Below are 17,272 nucleotides of genomic sequence, written 5' to 3'. Positions count from 1 at the left end.
CAGGGAGGAGCGGGGCGCGCTCGGAGCCGCCGTCCCCGGGCCCCGCCGGTATCCGCGGGCGCTGCGGGCCGCCCTCGCAGCCCGGCAACCTCGGAGCCTCACAGCCCCGGCCGGGCGCGGTGCCCGCCGGGAAGGCCGCGCTCCTCCCAGGCGCCCCGCGCGGTCCGGGCGGGCGGCGCAAGATGGCGGCTGGCGGCTGGCGGCGCTGAGCGGACGGGCGCGGCATGGAGCGGAGCGCGGCGCCGGGCCCGGAGCGGCTCTTCGACTCGCAGCGGTGAGGGACGCGGCGCCGGGCGCGCTCCGCTCGGAGGGGCCGGGAGCGGCCGGGGGGCTTGGCGGGCCGGGCCGGGCCGGGCGGAGGGCCGAGCGGCCGCCCCGAGCCCCGGCGCCCATCCGCGCGGTTCTTCTCCCGCAGGTTTCCCACCGACGGCTTCGTGCTGCTGGCGCTGCTGCTGTACGCCCCCGTCGGGCTGTGTCTGCTCGTCCTGCGGCTGTTCATCGGCGTGCACGTCTTCCTGGTCAGCTGCATCCTGCCCGACGGGATGCTGCGGCGGTGCGTGCGGGCCGGGCGGGGTTCCGGCGGGCCGGGACGGGCCCTGCGGACGGGCCGGGGTTCCCGGGCGGCTTTGGGGCCGTTCTGCGCCCTGCGGCTCCACCGCCGCCGCGCTGAGGGCCGGGCTGTGCCCTCAAACGCTGCTGTCAGCCCCGGCGCTCTCAGCCTCCTGCCCTGCGCGTCCTGCTATACTGGCAGCTCTGCAGGCAGCCCTGGTCTGCGGCCCCAAACGGTTCTAGTCTGTCCTATCGGCCCCTTTTGTACCCGTGTCCTTCCCTAAACCACCCCGAGTCCTGGCTTCTTGCTTTGATGGCTCTCTGAGGCCGCCGTGGCTCAGACTGCAGAATCTGAAGGAACCCTTTTTCTCCCCCCAGCCTTATTGTGCGTGTGATGTGCTCGGTGCTGGGGCTCTTTGTGCAGCAGAGCGGTTCCCGTCCCCGCGATGCCGCTGTGCAGGTGTACATTGCCAACCACGTCACACACTTTGATCACAACGTCGTCAACCTGCTGACCTCGTGTAACACGGTGAGTGATGCCTTGCAGGGCATGGCGGGGCTGTACGGACCTTTCTAAGCACACAGATGGCTCTTTCAGAGTTTAGATGTTGCTCTGACCATTTTTAGTTCTTATTTATTAACCTAGGATTGTGCAAGCCTGAAGTAGTTTTTTCTGTGGTTCAGTTTCATGCTTGCATGAAAAACTGAAGGTGAGAGGTAACAATAAGGGTTACAGTGAGGATTGGTTTTATTGAGTGGATAAGATTGCAGAATCATAAAATGCCCTGGGTTGCAAAGGAGCACAATGCTCTTCCAGTCCCAACCCCTGCTGTGTGCAGGGTCGCCAGCCAGCAGACCAGGCTGCCCAGAGCCACATCCAGCCTGGCCTTGAATGCCTGCAGAAATGGGGCATCCACAGCCTCCTTGGACACGTGTACCTTTGTGTCAGAAGCAGCATTGTGTGTGGGGTTTCCTTACAGTGCTGGGTGCTTTTTATACCTGTCGGCAGCACCAAGGGCAAGCAGGATGCTGTGCTCAGGCTGTTGTGCCGGGCTGACAGCTGTGTGACTTTCCCTGCACTCAGAAAGTTCCCTGGGGTGTGGAGTTCCTGAATTCACAGGCACCAGATGTTCCTGGGAGTTGAGTGGTACAGTGTGTCCTGAATGGCCGTAGACTGGGCCCTTAATTGGGTAGAGCCAGCACTTGGAAGTATCCCTTGCCAAGCATGTTGGGAATTCCGAGAGAAACTGTGGGGAATGTGACTGACATTCAAGGCAGAGGAATTCATTGCTCAGGTGGATGGGATATGATCTGAATTGTGGATCAGGAGTCAAATTCCCAGGGAACTGGGGCCAGAGCCACCACCGAAGCCTGGTTGGAAGTAGCACATTCTCTGCTGCTAGCATTGTTAGCATATGGGTTGTTCCCTCAACTCCCTCCCAGAGGCATTTTTGCTAGCAAGCAGAAATTTTGTTTCCCATTTACACCTGAGCAAGTAGGCCTTGAAGGGGGAACGAAGTGACATTTCTTCCTTTGTCTTGTTTTTTTTCCTTGCAGCCCGCACTGAATGGTGCCCCTGGCTTCATCTGCTGGTCGCGGGGCTTCATGGAGCTGGGAGTGACAGGGAGCCGAGCTGAGCTGGTCGATTCCTTGAAGGCATATTCGTCTCACAGAGGAAACCCACCGCTGCTGCTCTTCCCAGAGGAAGCTGCCACCAATGGCCGGGCCGGCCTGCTCCGCTTCAGGTGCTGCAGTCGGGTCCTGAGCTGGCCGTCCTCGGGGTTGGCTCAGCTTTGGAAGTTGCTGACAGCTCTACTCCTCCTTTGCAGCTCCTGGCCGTTCTCCATCTTGGATGTGGTGCAGCCGGTTGCCCTGCAGGTTCAGAGGCCTTTGATCACTGTGGTGAGTGACGCAGGGCAAGGAAGAGTTCTGAAAGCCCGAGAGGGTCTCCGTCGTGTCGTTCATTTTGCTTCTGCTTTGAAACCCGTGGAGAGAGCAGCCTGGCCTTGTTCCTGTCATCCCGAGGATGAGTTTCTGCGTGCTTGCAGTTGGCTTTTCAACTGCCTCTCTCAGAGACCTTTGGCTAAATCGTTCTTTTCTTTACACTCACAGTTTTAGTAGACGTTCTTAGTCTGGCTTCCATGCTTGTAGCATCGGCACCTCATACCCTCTTTATGAGTTCCCTTCTTTTAAAGCGTTTTGAAAGAATAACTGCAACCCCCGTGGGGTTTGGACGGCACTCCAGAGTTACTCAACGCTCTCTGGATGAGGTTCTTGAACTCACGTCTCCCAGGTCCTGCTGTGTAACGTGATGCAACACCAGCTGCACAAAAGTGGCAAAGTTCACAGGGTGCTGGTGCTGCTGAGCAGATTGCAGTCAAACTGCTCTCACTTCATTTGCAGAGTGCGGTTTCCTCCTCTCAAGATACGGTTAATAGATGTGCATGATTAGAAGATGCGTTTTATGTCTGTCAGACATTTTAGATTCTTTTTATTTTTCCGTCTGTTTAAGGGGGCAGGATGCACTGTGTGGGTTTAAAGCCACGTACAAAGAGGCCATAAAACTTTACTGCCCACACAGACACTTTTCACGTGATACTCCATTAGGAATTAGCTCTTTGCCACTTGGTGTTTGCTGCTTTTGTCCACGGGCCACAGTGTTGAGGTCCTTGGAGTTGGTGAATATTGAACTGTCTGGAATACTGATGGGATTGTGCTGATACCTGCAAATCTGATGTGGTCTGTGGGTGCACAGCAGGAGGAATGTGTGGCAGAGCAAGGAACGCAGTGCTGGCTGCACATGTGCCATGGTGGCAGCCACTTCTAAATTACAGTGTGAAGCTCTGGTAGCCCAGCTGCTGAGAAAGTGGGGCAGCAGTAGAGAGAGCTCAGGAAGGCTGTCAGTGTGATACAGGATCCAGAGAGCAGGATTTAAAGGTGCTCAGTTTAATCAGCTTATCAGAGATAAGGCACAGAGGTGGTGGTGGGCAGCTGCTTGCGCAGTGGAGAAGTGGCTTAAAAGTGGAGAAACTTTTGACAAAACACACAGCAGTCTTAGCAGGTGCTGAGCCTAGATCTTGGTAAGACATGAGCTCAGTTTTGGGTTAGGATGAAGGTTTCAAACTGCGAGGAAGTATTTGAATGAATGCTCCAGTGAAGTGGGAGAGCTGCCTTGTTCCGTATGGCTCGGGGTGAGTCAGCGGTCTGTTGTGGTTTGGTTCCTCTGAGAAGCTCCGTGTGATGTGACACGTTGTGGGAGGCCTGTGTGTCTTTTTCCTTCGTGAACACTGGGGAGGATGGCATGCACAGAACTGCCGGCCTGCTTGGAGGTGATGGCTGTGATCACTTCTTGTCTCAGGTGTTTACCTTCAGGAGCTGAGCAGGACTTCTTGTAAATGCAGCGTAGAATTTCTTACGTCGCTTTACATAATCAAGAACTTCCTGGGTGAGGAGATGGAATGCTTTGAATGTTTCAGTCAGTGCTGTACAGAAGGCTCACGTAGCTGCTCACCTGGTGTGACGCCAGGCTGAGCAGCACCACGGCTGGGCTTCAGGAGGAATTTGCTCTAGCTGCAATTAGCTGGAAGCCCAGAGGGAAGGTGTTAGTTTGTGTTGTGCAGTGGGGGCACCGTGAAGCTGAGTGCTGGAATCACTACAGGGCATTTGATCCTGGTTTTCTCAGGTCTCAGCTCTGTTTATCAGGAGATGAGGCTTCTTCGTGTTGCCCTACGTGACTGAACAAACCACGTGCAAGGCTTTGGTTGAGGATAAAGTCACGTGTGAAAGAAGCTGAGGGAGCGGTGTTGCAAGCTGTAGATGTTGAGATGGCGTTCCCACCAGCTTGGGGAAAGCTTTATCACCTGCAGGACAAAAGAAACCAGCTTTAAAAAATCCTAGGAACAGCGACTGTTCAATTGAAAATCAGGTAGAACCATTGGAAAGTGTAGGTGGGGGGTTCTCTGGAGTTCAGCTGTGTGCCCACGGTCAGAATACTCCTGGTCTGAGCTGAGCTGCGTCCTGCTGAGGTTGCAGAGCCCACCAGCTCTGTGCGGCTCTTCCAGTCTTCAGCAGCTCTCTTCTGGGAGGCATTGCAGTCCTTAGGGAGATTATTTATGAATTTTTAGAAATAGGAGGACAGTATTAAATTATGGTTCACCTTTAATGATTTCTTTTCAAAAGGAGGAGTTCTTTGAGGCTTCATAGTGTGTAAGTACAGCTGCTGGGAGCTGAGTCATTACACAGGCTGTTCCCATCCGCATATGATTCCCATTGGATTCCGAGCGAGCATTAATAGGTCTCAGAGCATTTTAAGTCCTTTCTAAAGGCATTATCTGTAAGAGAATGTGGAGGTATTGAGAGAAAATCTTGCTATCCTGGGGAGAGGAAAAGGCAGCTTGGAGCAGTGAAAAATTTCACTCTCTTGCTCTGCACGGTGAGGCCTGACGAAGGTGAGCCTCCCCTCTTGCCCATCCTCTGCATCTCTGCTGTGTGTCTGTTACTCACTGCCAGCCCTTGGCTCTGTTCTGCAGCCTGCTTTCCCCAGGATGACCTGACTGGTTTGTGTTGTGCCGGCTGTAACCTCATTTGTTCTCTTCCCCAGAGTGTAGCTGACTCCTCCTGGATTACGGAGCTGTTCTGGACCTTCTTTGTTCCCTTCACAGTTTATCAAGTAAGGTACTATCTTCTCTCTCTCTCTCTCTCTTTTGTTGGGTGAGGGTTTGGGGTGGGCAGTAAGACTGACATTTTCACCACTGAAGTGAGGGATCTTCTGGTATGCGCTAATTGTTGATCCTGCAGCACGGCTTTGTTCAGTGCTACTGATCCGTGCTCCTCTCAGCCAGCTTCAGAACTGCAGAGGGCTTTTGGTTCCTGCTGTCATTCACTGACAGGAGAGGAGTTTTGCAGGGCTTTCACCTAAAGTTTGATGAGTGTATTTTTGAAGCCAGCTCCTCTGTTGTAATTCACTCGAGAGCTGCTCAGGTCTCATGAGTGATGCTGTGCAGGCGGCTCAGTCCTCTGGCATCCTTCTCTTCCCTGCAGTCCCTCGTGAATTGCAGAGAGGATTCAGATCAGCTGTCTGAGGCCCAGCTGAGCCCAGGCTGGCTGAGTAGCTTTGGTGTAATAAAGGTCCAGAGGCAGGCAAGAGGGGCTTGGAGATAAATTCTTTCCAGTGTGCCTTTAGGGGTTGGGATATCTCAATGAAGTCTCCGTGCTGCAGCTTCCCAGCTGTACCTGGCTCGTGTTTTGCTGATTTGTTTTGTGCTCCTGCATAAATGGCAGCATTTTGTTATTTGGAGCCTCTCATTAGGAGCTTCATTAGGAGGTACTTTGTTATGCTTGGGTGTTAATAAAGATCAGGTGAGCCAGTTTTGTCATTGAATCATACCTTTCCCTAACTTTGCACGATGGGGGGCAGGTTTGACACTCGTCCTGTGGGAAGAGATGTGGGGCGAGCTGAGGTGGGATGGCACCACTGCACTGCTGGTCCCAGATGGGGCTGGCTCCTGCAGCAGCCCGGGAAGCAGTCAGCCCAGTGCTGTTGTCCCCATTCAGGTGGATGCCGTCTGTCCCCAGACGAGCTGAAGAGCTGAGTGAGGATTTTGCGCTCCGTGTTCAGGAGGTAGGAGGGTAACGTGGGAGGGGATGTGTAGGACAAGTTTGGGATGGCCGCAGAGGAGAGCGGGGTGCAAGCAGAGCTGCAAAGGCCGTTTCTGGCTGGGCATATTCGTGTTATGGGAACTCTGGCCTGTATTTATTGCCCCTTGTAATTCTGTTTTTCCATGGCCTGTTTGCCGCAGACGTTTCAATCCTCTCTGCCACTTATCAAGGCTCTCCCCATCCAGCTCAAATCTATGTGCTAAAAAGTCCCCTTTCACAATATCACAAGTCAAATAAACAGTGATTGTTTCTCCGGCTTCCCATTACTGCTGGGTACTTCGGAGGTCCTGTACCAAAGATGTGGTCTCTGTGTCAGCCTGTTTTACACTGCACGCTCCTGGTCCTTTGTGTGCTCCGTGCAACACTGAAATGCATCACTGAGGCCTTGCAGAAATCAGCTCCCAGGCCTCTTCCCCTCAGTGTGGCTCCAAACAGACTGTACATCTGATGCGTTCCCTGCGAGATGGGAATGCCTGGGTCATGCGTGCTGTGCGTCCTCTCTGTGTTTCTGCAGCTCTTGGCCATGGAGCTGGGTGTGGTATCCACACGGCTCACTGCAGCAGATAAAGCTGAGCACATGAAGAGGCTGAGACATTCGTCCCATCTTCCCCTTGCCCCAGGTAGGCATCCCGAGTGTGGAACGGCAACTTAGGCTCTGCCTTTGGGGACGCTTCAGTCTGCTCTTGGTTTCTCATGTGTAGAAGAAGAGGAAAAGATGTGAGACATCCTCCTAGGGACGAGGGGTGCCTGCATGCTCTATGCTGCAGATGTAGCTTGCTGGAAGGGAGAGGATCTCCACTCCTCAGCACAGACCTGGTGGTGGTGTGCAGGAGGTCCTGACTCCTTAATGTTCCCATTTGGACATGAGAAATGGGGCTGCTGCAATGTGTTAAGGCCGTGTGCCTTTAGGCCACCCTCCTGTACCCCATTTCTTTTCCTGCAGCCTCAAGCCAGCCCCTGGCAGCCAGGCTCAGGATGCCTTCCAGCCTGTCTGGTATTGGATCCTTTGCTCCTGAGGATGCACGGATCACAACGATGGCTCAGCAGGTCAAGGAGGTTCTGCCTCACGTGCCTCTGGAGGTCATCAGGACAGACCTGGGTAAGCTTAGACCCAGGTATTAGCAGGGACACAGGATCACCCTCTGTGCCATGTGATGGTGACGCCTGGAAGCAAAAGCCCCTCATCCTTGCTGCACTGTGAAGCACAACAGTAGAAAGAAAATGAGCTTCCTAGCTGTGGCAGCTCCTTCTCTTAACGCATCTCCTGTGTTCCTACAGCCCAGTCAAACTGTGTGGATACCACTATTGCCAACTTGCTGGAGGGGAGAGTGCCTTTCTTCCCTGAAAGTGAGGCTGGTACTGACCTGCCTGCTCCATCTACCTCCTGGGCTGCATCAGCTTCTGGCATCCAGGGCTCCGTGGCTTTGCCTTCTTCCAAGGTACTTTGAGAGTTGTAATGTCTCCCCTGCACTGATGGCTCGCAGACAGAGCCTGATGGCCTGTGTTTGGGGCCAGCCACGTCAGGGGAACCGAGCGTTTTAAACTGGAGGTTAAATCAGCATGCTGGGTGCTTACAGGGCCAATCAGGAGGTTTCCTGGCTTTGTTTCCAGTTGACTTTTGTGCTTTCTGTTCCAGCCAGCTACAAAGCAGTTTGCAAAGTCCCCCGTGGAACGGCACCTGTCCCTGCAGGAGAGGAAGCGCGCGCTGTACGACTATGCCAGGAGGTGAGTGTAGCCCCAGGCCCATCCCAGCACGGTCTGCCCCATACTTTGCCCACGCTTTTCTGCTTCACCTCTCCCAGGCGTGCAGCCTGTTGTCATCTTGGAAATCTCTGTTTGCCTTCAGCTGCCGCCGGGTTTCTGTTTGTGAGCACTGAATGGGATAGAAGCTATTTGCCAGAACCGCGATCTCTGAGGGACAGAGCTTAGCAAAAAAAGTGGTTTTGTTCTCTGGTGTAACAGATTTGACTGATAGGAGTCATTGTGAGACTGTGGACGTCTTTGAAATAAGTACTGGTGCTGTGGAACACTCATGTTAGAAGAGGGACTTTGCTGTTTGGCAAAGGGATGCAGCCATTAATCTTCCTCAGTGAAAGAGGAGAATGCTGACAGGGGACAGGGAGGGAGTTTGACCTCTGTGTGCAGTTCAGATGATGCAAATAATGGAGTGAGCGTCCACTTCTGGCATGTGGTGCTTTTTTCTTTTTTTTTTCCTTTTTTTTTCTTTTTTTTTTTTTTTAGAAAAGATGCAGAAAATTCAGGATGAATTTGGAGAGGAGCCGTAAAATTATAGGAGAGGAAGTGAAGTCTGTTAAACTTACAGTAACTGAGGTGGCTCGCTGTATGTGATTATTTTTCTGGGTGCAGGAATCAGGCTTTTCAATCTGTCAAAGAAATGCAGAATAGTAACTAATGGTCAGAAGCTGTAAGCTTATTTCTGTAGAGGAAATCTATTCAATCAGTGGAATAAGCTCCCAAAGGAGCTGATGTTTTCGTGGTGCCTGCGTGTCTGGAGGTGAGCCTGGCTGACACCTTAGAAGATGGCAGAGATCACAGAGGCTTTGGTTCAGTCCAAAGTGGCACAGAACTGCTACAGAGTGGAGTCCCCACCTTGTGCAGGAGTCTTACAGTGAGCAGGAGAAGCCATCTGGTGCCAAGCTCAGCTGCAGCCTGAGCCCCGAGGCCTGGCACTGGGCACCAAGGAGAAGAGCCTGACTCTGTCCTCCTTGTGCCACCTGTCAGGTATTTATTGATGTTGATGCAGCACTTCCAGTACTTGAAGGGAGCACATAAACAGGAGGGGGAAGGACTGCTTACATGGGTTGTCAGTGATAGGATAAGGAGGAAAGGTCTTAAACTGAGACAGGGGAGTTTAGGTTGGATATCAGGAGGAAGTTTTTCACACACAGGGTGGTGGGGCACTGGAACAGGTTGCCCAAGGAGGCTGGGGATGCCCCAGGTTTCAAGGCCAGGCTGGATGTGGTTCTGGGCAGCCCAGGCTGCTGGTTGACCTGCACACAGCAGGGGTTGGAGCTGGATGAGCGCTGTGCTCCTTTGCAACCCAGGCTGTTCTGTGATTCTGTGATACTGTGATGAGCTTTCCCTTCGGTCTTCCCTTCCCCAGGGTGAACAGCCCCTGTTCTCTCAGCCTTTCCTTACGGGAAGTAAGCTCCAGTCCTTTCACTGCCTTTGTGGCCCTGACTCTGTCACTATTTCTTGCTTTGGGGAGCCCAGAACTGAACCCAGCATCCCTGATGGCCTTTCTGGTGCTGAATAAATCACCTCCCTTCACCTGCTGGCCGTGCTTTGCATTATGCAGGTCTGTTTTTTGCTAAGCTGCTGTGCCTCCAGCCCAGTGCTGCGGCTGCTCCTTCCCACATGCAGGGCTCTGCACTTCTTGCTGAGGTTCCTGCAGTTCTTCCAGCCTGTCAGGCCGGGTCCCCATGGCAGTGTGACACTGCTTTACCTGCTGCTCACCCCAGCTTTGTGTCACCTGCAGACTTCCTGAGGATGCAGTCAGTGCCACTGTCCAGATTGTTAGCACAGATGGCAGACAGGGCTGGACCCCTTGTTAACCTTGGGCTTCTCCTCTCACCCCTGGCTGCCACCTCTGGGCCCAGCCAACCAGGTGGCGTTTGATCCCTCACTGCCCATCCAGCCCCCATTCCAGCAGTGTCAGAGCCAGGCCAGTCGTTTCACTGCGCTGTGTCAGGGCTGTGGGTGATATTTCCCTTGGTGATCCACGCTAACTGCTCCTGATCTCTTTTCCCCCGTGTGTTTGGAAGTGGCTTGCAGGACTGGGGGCGCAGATGGAGGTGAGGCTGACTGCCCTGCTTCCTTCAGCCCCTGCTTGCCCTAACTGAACACAGCAGGGACGTTCGCTTCCTTTGGGCTCCTCTCCCAGCCAGAGATCACAGAGCAGCCTCACCCACATCGTGCAGTTCCCTCCCGTCGAGGCCATTGCCCGACCTGATCCCCGAGTCCATCTCAGCTCCAACCTTTCACCCTCAGGGATGTGGGATTCCTGCAGGCCCATCTCGCTGCCAGAACCTGAAGCTACAAAGCTCCCACACCCACGTTTTCCCCCATCTTCCTTTTCCCTCCGCTGCTCCGATGCCTTTTGCTGCGGGCCGAGATGCTCAGCGCGGCGCTGGGATCTGTCCTGCAGAGAGAAGGGCTGCAGGGGCTGCAGGGGCTGCGAGGCCCATCCTGGCCTTTCCCACCCCCCCTGTGCCGCTCTCGGCCCTCCGCTCTCTGTTTCCTGGGCTCCGCCGCCTCGCAGTGCGGCACTGGAGAGGCGCGGGGCTCGCGCTGGTTGCAGCCGAACCCGACGAGTTTCTTTACGCTCGGCAGGGCGCCCGCGTTGGGGCTGCCGAACGCAGACGGGGCCGGGGGGGGGGCTTCGCTTTCCCGGCTCCGTTCGTTCGGTGCTCCTGGCGCTGCGGCTCCGCGGCTGTCCCCGCCGGGGGTCCCGCTGCGGCCGCGCCGTGCCGTGCGGTACCGTCTGCCCGTCTCTCCGCAGGAGGTTCGCCGAGAAGCACGGCGCGGCGCGGGCCGGGGGCAGCCCCTGAGCGACCGGAGCGGAGCGGCAACGGCGGCGTCGCGGGGCTGGGGCGGCGCGGCCGGGAGCGGCGGAGCGGCAATAAACGGCGCTGGAAGCAAACGGCGGTGTCCGGGGGGGCGGGGCGGGGCCGCGCTGCTCCGTGCGGCTCTGCACGCGCCGCGGCCGCCGCCCGCCCGCTGCCCGCACGTAGGCGCCGCTTAAAGGGGCGACGCGAGCGAGGAGCGCCGCCCGCGTCTGCCGAGGGGCGGGAGCGGCGGGCGTCGGCGCGCGGGCCCGACGGGAGGGGCCGGTGCCCTTTTAAGGCGCGGGCCGCCGGTGCCGGCGGTTTTATTTACATGGGGGCTCGCGGCTGTCACGTGACCGAAGGAGCCGCGGCACCGGGCGGGGGCTGAGAACGGCGGGAAGCGCGGGGCCATGGCGGGCGGCGGCGGCGACGACGGTGTGCGGGGCGGGGGAGGAGGGAGGCGGTGGGGGCTCGGGGTGCGGCGGGGGCCGGGCGGGCCGGGGGGCACCGGGAGCCACGGGGGACGGAGGGGCCGGCCCGCGGTCTCCGGTAGCGCTCCCGGGCGGGGGGGTGAGGCGCGTCCCCGGGCGGTGCGGGGCTGACGGCCGCCCGCAGGCTCCTGGGTGGAGCTGCGCTGCGACCCCGCGCCCTTCTCGTGCCACGCCGACGTGGAGCGGATGCTGCTGGACGCGCAGCTGGAGCCGGACGGCACCGACGGGTGGTGAGTCCCGGAGCGTCTCCGCACCGCGCCCTGCCGTGCGGTGCACCGACGCGGGGCTGTTCTCAGGGCGCTGCCGGCGCGCGGCTCCCCGGCCCGGGACGAGGAAAGCGCCGCGAAGGTGAGCGAGCGGCTCCCGCCCCCCCCGGGCCGCCCGCAGACCCCGCCGGGACGGGAGGAAGCGCCGAAGTCCCGCCCGGAGCCGTCCGCGCCGCGGGACGCCCCGCAGGACGCCGAGCGGACCGAGCGCCGTCAGCCCGCAGCGCTCAGCCGGAGCTGCGCCCGCTGCCCCGAGCACCGCTGTGCGAAGTGAGCCGCCCGCCCCCCCGCGTCCCCCCGCCGGCCCCTCGCCCCGGCCCTAACCCCGCTCCCCGCAGGGATCACCTCCCCTTCGCGTGTCCCACCCCGCCGGTGCGGTGGGCGCTGCGGGACGGCGCGGTGCTGAGGAAGAAGCGGCTCTTCGGCTCCGAGCTGCTGCTGCTCGTCATCCCCCCGCTGCTGCTCAGCCACGCGCTGACCCTGGGGCTGGGGTGAGTGACTGCGGGGCTCCTGCGGGGCTGCCGTGCTCGGCCTTCGTAGCGGGCTGCCCCCCGCGCAGTCCGACGCCGCCTCTCTGCCCTCCAGGATCTACATCGGGAAGCGGCTGGCGGCCTCCTCGGCAAACCCGCTGTGAGCGCCGGGCCCAGCGAGGAGCGGCCTCCGTTCCGCTCTGCGGGGTCAGCCCGGTGCTCGGTGCGGCGCCGTCTCCCCCCATCCCTTCCTCGCCCCACCGGAGCCCACCGCCGCTGGCGGCTCCCGCTCCGCCCTCCATCCCCCCTCCCCCCCCGTCTCGCCGGGCTCCTCGTTATCACGGTGGACTGTACGTACGGCCCTGAACCCGCGGGGCCGCGTGGAAATAAAGAGCGGAACCGCGTGCGGTCAGCACCGGCGGTGGACCCGCAGTGCGGAGCTGTGCCCGCCGCCCGGCCCGGGGCGAGCGCTGAGCGTCCGATCGACCGACCGACCCCGCCGCACGGACGGCTGCTGCGGGGCTCCTTTATTGGGCGGTGCGGTGCGGCTGGGAAGCCGGAGAGATGCGGGAGCGAACACCGCACAACGCGCTGCGCTGCTCGCATGCGCTCACAGCCCGGACGAATCCCGTGCGGGGCTCGGGCCGGGAGCAGCTGCGGGATGGAGGCACTGGGGGGGGGGAGCAGGAGCGGGGAAAGGGCTCAGGGCAGGCGCGGACCGCTGTCACACTGCGCCGGCAGTGAGGGCGACGGTCCCGTCGGCCACGGGGGGCCGCAGCGCCGGGCGGGCGGGGGGCTGCGATCCGGAGCGCTGCAGTGCGGGGGGCAGCGGGCGGTGACGGCCGACGCTCGAGGAACGGCGGTGCTCCGGAGCGCTCGGGAGTCCGCGGCTGTGCAGGAGCTGCGGGGGGGTAAGGAGGGGATTTGTCCGGGAGCCGCTCGAGCTGCGGCCCGCCGCTCCCGTCCTGGGTTCAGAGCTGGGACAGCCGTTTAGACTTCGGGGGCGGAGGCGGAGGCGACTTCAGCCCTTTGCTCCCATCTGCGAGCGACGGCAGCGCCTGCAGACAGACGGACAGTTACAGACGGACGGCTCCGCGGGCGGGGGCAGCGGGGCCGGGCGGTACCTTTCCCCCGTTGGCAGCATCGCTCCCCTCCAGGAAGGTCTCGTACACCGCGGGGCTGATCCTGCGCGGCAGCGGTGGGGCTTTGCTGGCGCTCTTCACGCGGCCGCAGAAGCCGGTGGGGGACAGCACTGCGCGGAGGGGTCGGGTCGGGTCGGGCAGCGCAACCCGCGCGGGGCTGGGAGGTGTGGGGCTGGGGGTCTGCCGGTACCTGCGGGGCCGGGCTGAGCGCCCGCCGAGTCGCGACTCTGGGGCGGCTGCTTCCCATCGGGGCTGCCCGGGCCGCTCTCACTCACGCTGCAGGAGCGTCTCCGCCTGTCGTCCTGGAGCAGAGAAAAGGCGTCAGCTCCCGGGGCTGCTCAGCCGGGCTGCAGGTCCCAGAAGCGATGCGGGTCGCGATGCTCTCCAGCTCTGAGCTTTGTGACCCCCGAGCCCCAGCGCCGTTCTTCACCATCGGCCGGCGACGGCGAGCGGAGGGCCGTGCGGGTGGCATCACTGCATCACCTTTGGCTCCGGCAGCTCCGAGGCGGACTGGCGCGGCTCCGGCCGGCGGTAGGAGAAGAACGTGCTGGAGCGGTTCTCCCTGCGCTCCTCCTCGGTGCTCCGTGGGGTGGGCTTCGGGATCGGGGATGCCTCCATGCTGCAGAGCAACTGCGACTGGTGAGGGGTGGGGAGCTGAGCTGTGCCAGGCAGAGCCCACGGCAAAACTCAGCGGGGACCCGCAGAACAGGTGTGAGTGGTTCAGGTGACCGCAGTGCTGGCTGCACTGGGTGTCTCTGCTCCACGTCCTCCCACTGGATGGGGCCGCCGTGACGGATGGCGGAATGGATGCAGAAGTGGGGCTTGGTGCAAAACACCAGAGTGGGAAACAGAGGGCATCGGAATGGGGCAGGTGGGAGGGGAGTGCACAGGGCGCAGGGGAACGAGTGGCTCATGGGTGTGGGGATGAGGTGGTGCCTCCCCTGCTGCACTCGCCTGTCTCTGGCGTGGCTCAGCCGCTCCCAGTCTGGTGCCCAGGTCACAGACCGGGGTCGTCCGCTCCGCCGGTCCTCGAAGGAGATCTGGGAGCACAGGGGGAGAAGCAGCCAGGAAAGGTGAAGGCACCGAGTGCCCCTCTGCTCCCTTCTGCTCAGTCAGCAGTGCCTCCCTGCCTGTCCTGGCCATGTGCCACCACCCCACAGCAGGGTCAAGCAGGGTCAAGCTGAGCTCCCCCACGCACACTGCCCTGCCCTGCTCCCCACCCAGCACTCACCATCTCACGCACCCCATACTGGCTCTCCACCTTGGCCCGCAGCTGCACAAAGCACTGCTCCATGCGCTCGTGGAAGGGCCGCAGATCCTCCGTCACCTTCTGTCCGTGGATCCGGATTCCCTCTGACAGCAGTGGGATCTGCAGGAGGGGGGGGGATGGAGCTGCCCGGGCTCCCCTTGGGCTGCAGGGGTGAGGGGCTCCCCACGGGGCTGTGGGCAGTACCTGCCAGGCAATCAGGTCCTTCAGCCTCTCGATGTTGCCCCGGTCCTCGGGGTGCTCCTCCAGGTACGGCTCCTGGAAGAAAGCCTGCAGCGAGCTGCTCAGCACCTGATGGCTGACCCCTGTGGGTCGGGCAGGGAAAGGAGCGGTGCCCCTCAATCTGCTCCCCTTGCTCAGTCCCAGCCCTGGTGCAGCGCTTCCTCACCGTCTCATACTTGGCGAAGCCGCCCATGACGGCGGGGTCCACGATGCCATTGAGCAGCATGGAGAGCGGGTTGATGGGCAGGCCGGGGTCGTTCTGGTGCCGGTTGATCTCACTCAGAATCTTCTCATTTGTTTTCATCATGGTCTCTATGGCGTTCTCCAGGGGGGAGATGGTGGTCTGTGCCAGGGGAAGGAGGTCAGCAGCTGCTTGGCAAAGAACACTGTCCATTCTGCTTGGGGCCAGTGGGTGATTTCTCCCCATCCCCGGTGCCCAGGACCCCTACGGAGCCCCTCGAACCCATGAGTCGTGTGCATGGAGCTGAGTTGGGGCCCAAGGGGATGTATCGTTCTGCTCCCTGACTCCGGGCTGCCTGCAAGGTCAATGCCTTGCACGAGGGACCACAGCCTCATGCAGCTGTGTGACAGCAGCAGTGCAGTGCAGAGCTTGTGGGAAGCCAAGTAAATGTCATTGCACTGCAGGAGCAGCCGTGCAGCAGCAGCACGCGTGGTCCAGGCACAGGCACGTGTGGCAGCGCTGCTGTACATTGCTCTGCAGCACAACTGTCACCAGAGCAGTGATGACCCATCTCCTGCACTGCTGCAGCACCCAGAGCCTCAGCGATGCCCAACCCCCCCCTCTGACTGCGGTGTGGGACCCCCACACGGAGCTGCTGGGTGGGCAGGGGCAGCGCAGAGCCGGGTACCAGCAGAGCCCCCTCCCCTCCCACCCTCTCCTCACCGTGGTGGTGGAGGTCACTGCAAACCAGCGCAGGATGCCGGGCAGTGGGTAGGCTGTCACGAAGGTGGTCCGCTCGATCCACATGTTCTGCAGGCAGGACACAATCAGTCCCACAGCTCCCATCACCGCAGCGTCCCACCTCCCCTGCCTGTGGCCATGGCAGTGCTGCCTTTCCCACCCCAGCGCCCAGACGAGTTTCTCTGCATTGCCCTCCTCTGGACACCCGGTGCTCCACAGGACCCTGCAGCTCTGCCCACCCCGGGGTCCCCATCAGCACTCACTGCAAATTCATTGTCTGGATCCTTCGGGCCTTTCTTGAAGGGCCGTGAGTAGCTGAACTTCTGGACGTGATTGGCTTTGTAGAAACTGCAGGAGAGAAGGGGCAGAGGATGGGCTGCATGCAGAGGAGACGCAGCCCCACACCGAGCAGCGCCCAGCGCCGCAGGCACGCACTTGGTGATCTGCTCCGGGATGCTGCGGTCCCTGAGCCGGATCCTGGACTCCTCCACCGGCTGCACAGTGAAGCACTGTATGTCTGCGGGAGTGAAGGAGCCTCGGGCGCACACCGCGGGGCTGTCGGGAGAGCGGGGCCTCGGGGCTGTGGCTGTGCGGGACCCACGGGCTCAGGGAACCCCCCCGGCCCTGCCCGTCCCCACGCCGCAAGGATACACTGCCCCGGGGACTCCGTGATGTCGGGGCCGGGCGGGGACGTGGTCTGCAGCTTCTCGGCGTTGGGGAAGGGGCTGAGCAGCCGCATCTCGAAGTCCTCCCGGCGTTCGTACTCTTTGCCGCGGTAGATGAAGACTTTGTTCTGCGGGAGGAAGGGGCGGCGCTGCGAGCCCTGCGCTGAGCTCTGCGTGCCGCGGGAGTCGTGGCAGACTGAGGTGCCAACCGAGGGGGAACCCCTTCTTGGAAAAGCCTTCCCCGAGCCCAACAACAGAAAGGTAGATGGAATAACGGGCAGCGAGCTGTGGGGCACTGAAGAGAAGTTCCAGGAGATTCCCAAATGCATTCATAGCCCAGTCAGCACGAGCACATCCCTGCAGCTCGTACAGGGCATCCATCCGGCTCTGCACCCCAAGCGGGACGTGGTGCAGCCACGGAGCAGTGCAGCTGCAGCCGTGCACTGCAGGTAGAGCACAGCCCAGTGCTCAGGGCCAGGAGGCCTGCAGACACCACATCCCTGTGTGCAGGAACACCACCTGGGCTCCTCTCCATCATTTGTTATAGCGAATCACCAGTTTCTGTGTTTTCCTTCCATAAGTGCTGAACCCAAAGGCACGCTGGGCTGCTCCCTACCAGCTCCCCATTGCCCCATCCCTCAGGGCTGCCCCATCCTGCATGCTGTCCAGCCTCCACCAGTTCTCCCCACCGGGGCTGGAGCACTCAGACCATGGTGACCCGGCAAGGAGGAAGGACAGCCCTGGGGCTCTGCTCATAGGAGATGCCCTGAGATGGTCACAGCTGCCGGGCAGAGCTGCGCAGGGTGCAGCACAGCAGCACAGGAGCAGCGTGGGCTGCAGGCAGCAGCAGGAGCCTCTCACCCGCAGGAAGGTGGGGAAGCCTTGCCCATAGTAGCCGACGGCGAAGTAGTCTGGGCTGGGACGCAGCACCTTCAGGATCTTCTCATAGAATTTGGCTTCTCGCTGCTGCAGGGGGAGGTGACACGCTGGAAAGGGCAGGAGCCACGCAGCCCCCGCTCTGCCCCATGGCTCACACTGCACTGTGCAGTGCC

At 60.3% G+C, this 17,272-nt stretch overlaps 3 protein-coding genes across 3 annotated transcripts in view; 2 read left to right on the top strand and 1 right to left on the bottom strand.

The window, feature by feature from the left end:
* Window positions 1–224: 224 nt before the first annotated feature.
* On the top strand, window positions 225–10,778 carry AUP1 (AUP1 lipid droplet regulating VLDL assembly factor; the record flags this gene model as incomplete). Its single annotated transcript, XM_079534827.1, has 12 exons — window positions 225–274; window positions 416–553; window positions 928–1,078; window positions 2,107–2,294; window positions 2,379–2,451; window positions 5,150–5,223; window positions 6,103–6,169; window positions 6,722–6,827; window positions 7,151–7,306; window positions 7,486–7,646; window positions 7,844–7,932; window positions 10,730–10,778. 12 exons carry the CDS (start codon window positions 225–227, stop codon window positions 10,776–10,778), a joined length of 1,302 nt encoding a protein of 433 aa, XP_079390953.1.
* Window positions 10,779–11,134: 356 nt separating this feature from the next.
* LOC306945475 (uncharacterized protein) lies at window positions 11,135–12,166 on the top strand (the record flags this gene model as incomplete). Its single annotated transcript, XM_079534197.1, has 5 exons — window positions 11,135–11,210; window positions 11,391–11,493; window positions 11,563–11,802; window positions 11,871–12,023; window positions 12,118–12,166. Coding segments are annotated over 5 exons (621 nt in total), but the record flags the coding sequence as incomplete, so codon positions are not given.
* An 807-nt stretch (window positions 12,167–12,973) lies between these two features.
* Window positions 12,974–17,272, bottom strand: part of LOC306945474 (dedicator of cytokinesis protein 2-like) — a gene marked incomplete at both ends in the record, with an annotated part of 52,260 nt that continues 47,961 nt past the window's right edge. Inside the window, 13 exons of the mRNA XM_079534196.1 lie at window positions 12,974–13,060; window positions 13,127–13,254; window positions 13,329–13,446; window positions 13,628–13,763; window positions 14,099–14,184; window positions 14,376–14,513; window positions 14,598–14,681; window positions 14,800–14,976; window positions 15,538–15,624; window positions 15,819–15,903; window positions 15,991–16,072; window positions 16,207–16,348; window positions 17,082–17,186. Of these exons, the coding sequence (XP_079390322.1) occupies window positions 12,974–13,060; window positions 13,127–13,254; window positions 13,329–13,446; window positions 13,628–13,763; window positions 14,099–14,184; window positions 14,376–14,513; window positions 14,598–14,681; window positions 14,800–14,976; window positions 15,538–15,624; window positions 15,819–15,903; window positions 15,991–16,072; window positions 16,207–16,348; window positions 17,082–17,186 (1,455 nt within the window). The remainder of the gene's footprint in view (window positions 13,061–13,126; window positions 13,255–13,328; window positions 13,447–13,627; window positions 13,764–14,098; window positions 14,185–14,375; window positions 14,514–14,597; window positions 14,682–14,799; window positions 14,977–15,537; window positions 15,625–15,818; window positions 15,904–15,990; window positions 16,073–16,206; window positions 16,349–17,081; window positions 17,187–17,272) is intronic.

The sequence above is a fragment of the Tetrao urogallus genome (genome assembly GCF_951394365.1).
Source record: "Tetrao urogallus genome assembly, chromosome: 4".
NCBI classification, from domain to species: Eukaryota; Metazoa; Chordata; class Aves; order Galliformes; family Phasianidae; genus Tetrao; species Tetrao urogallus.
Note: the sequence above shows the minus strand (reverse complement) of the source record. Positions and strands in the feature narration are given on the sequence as shown.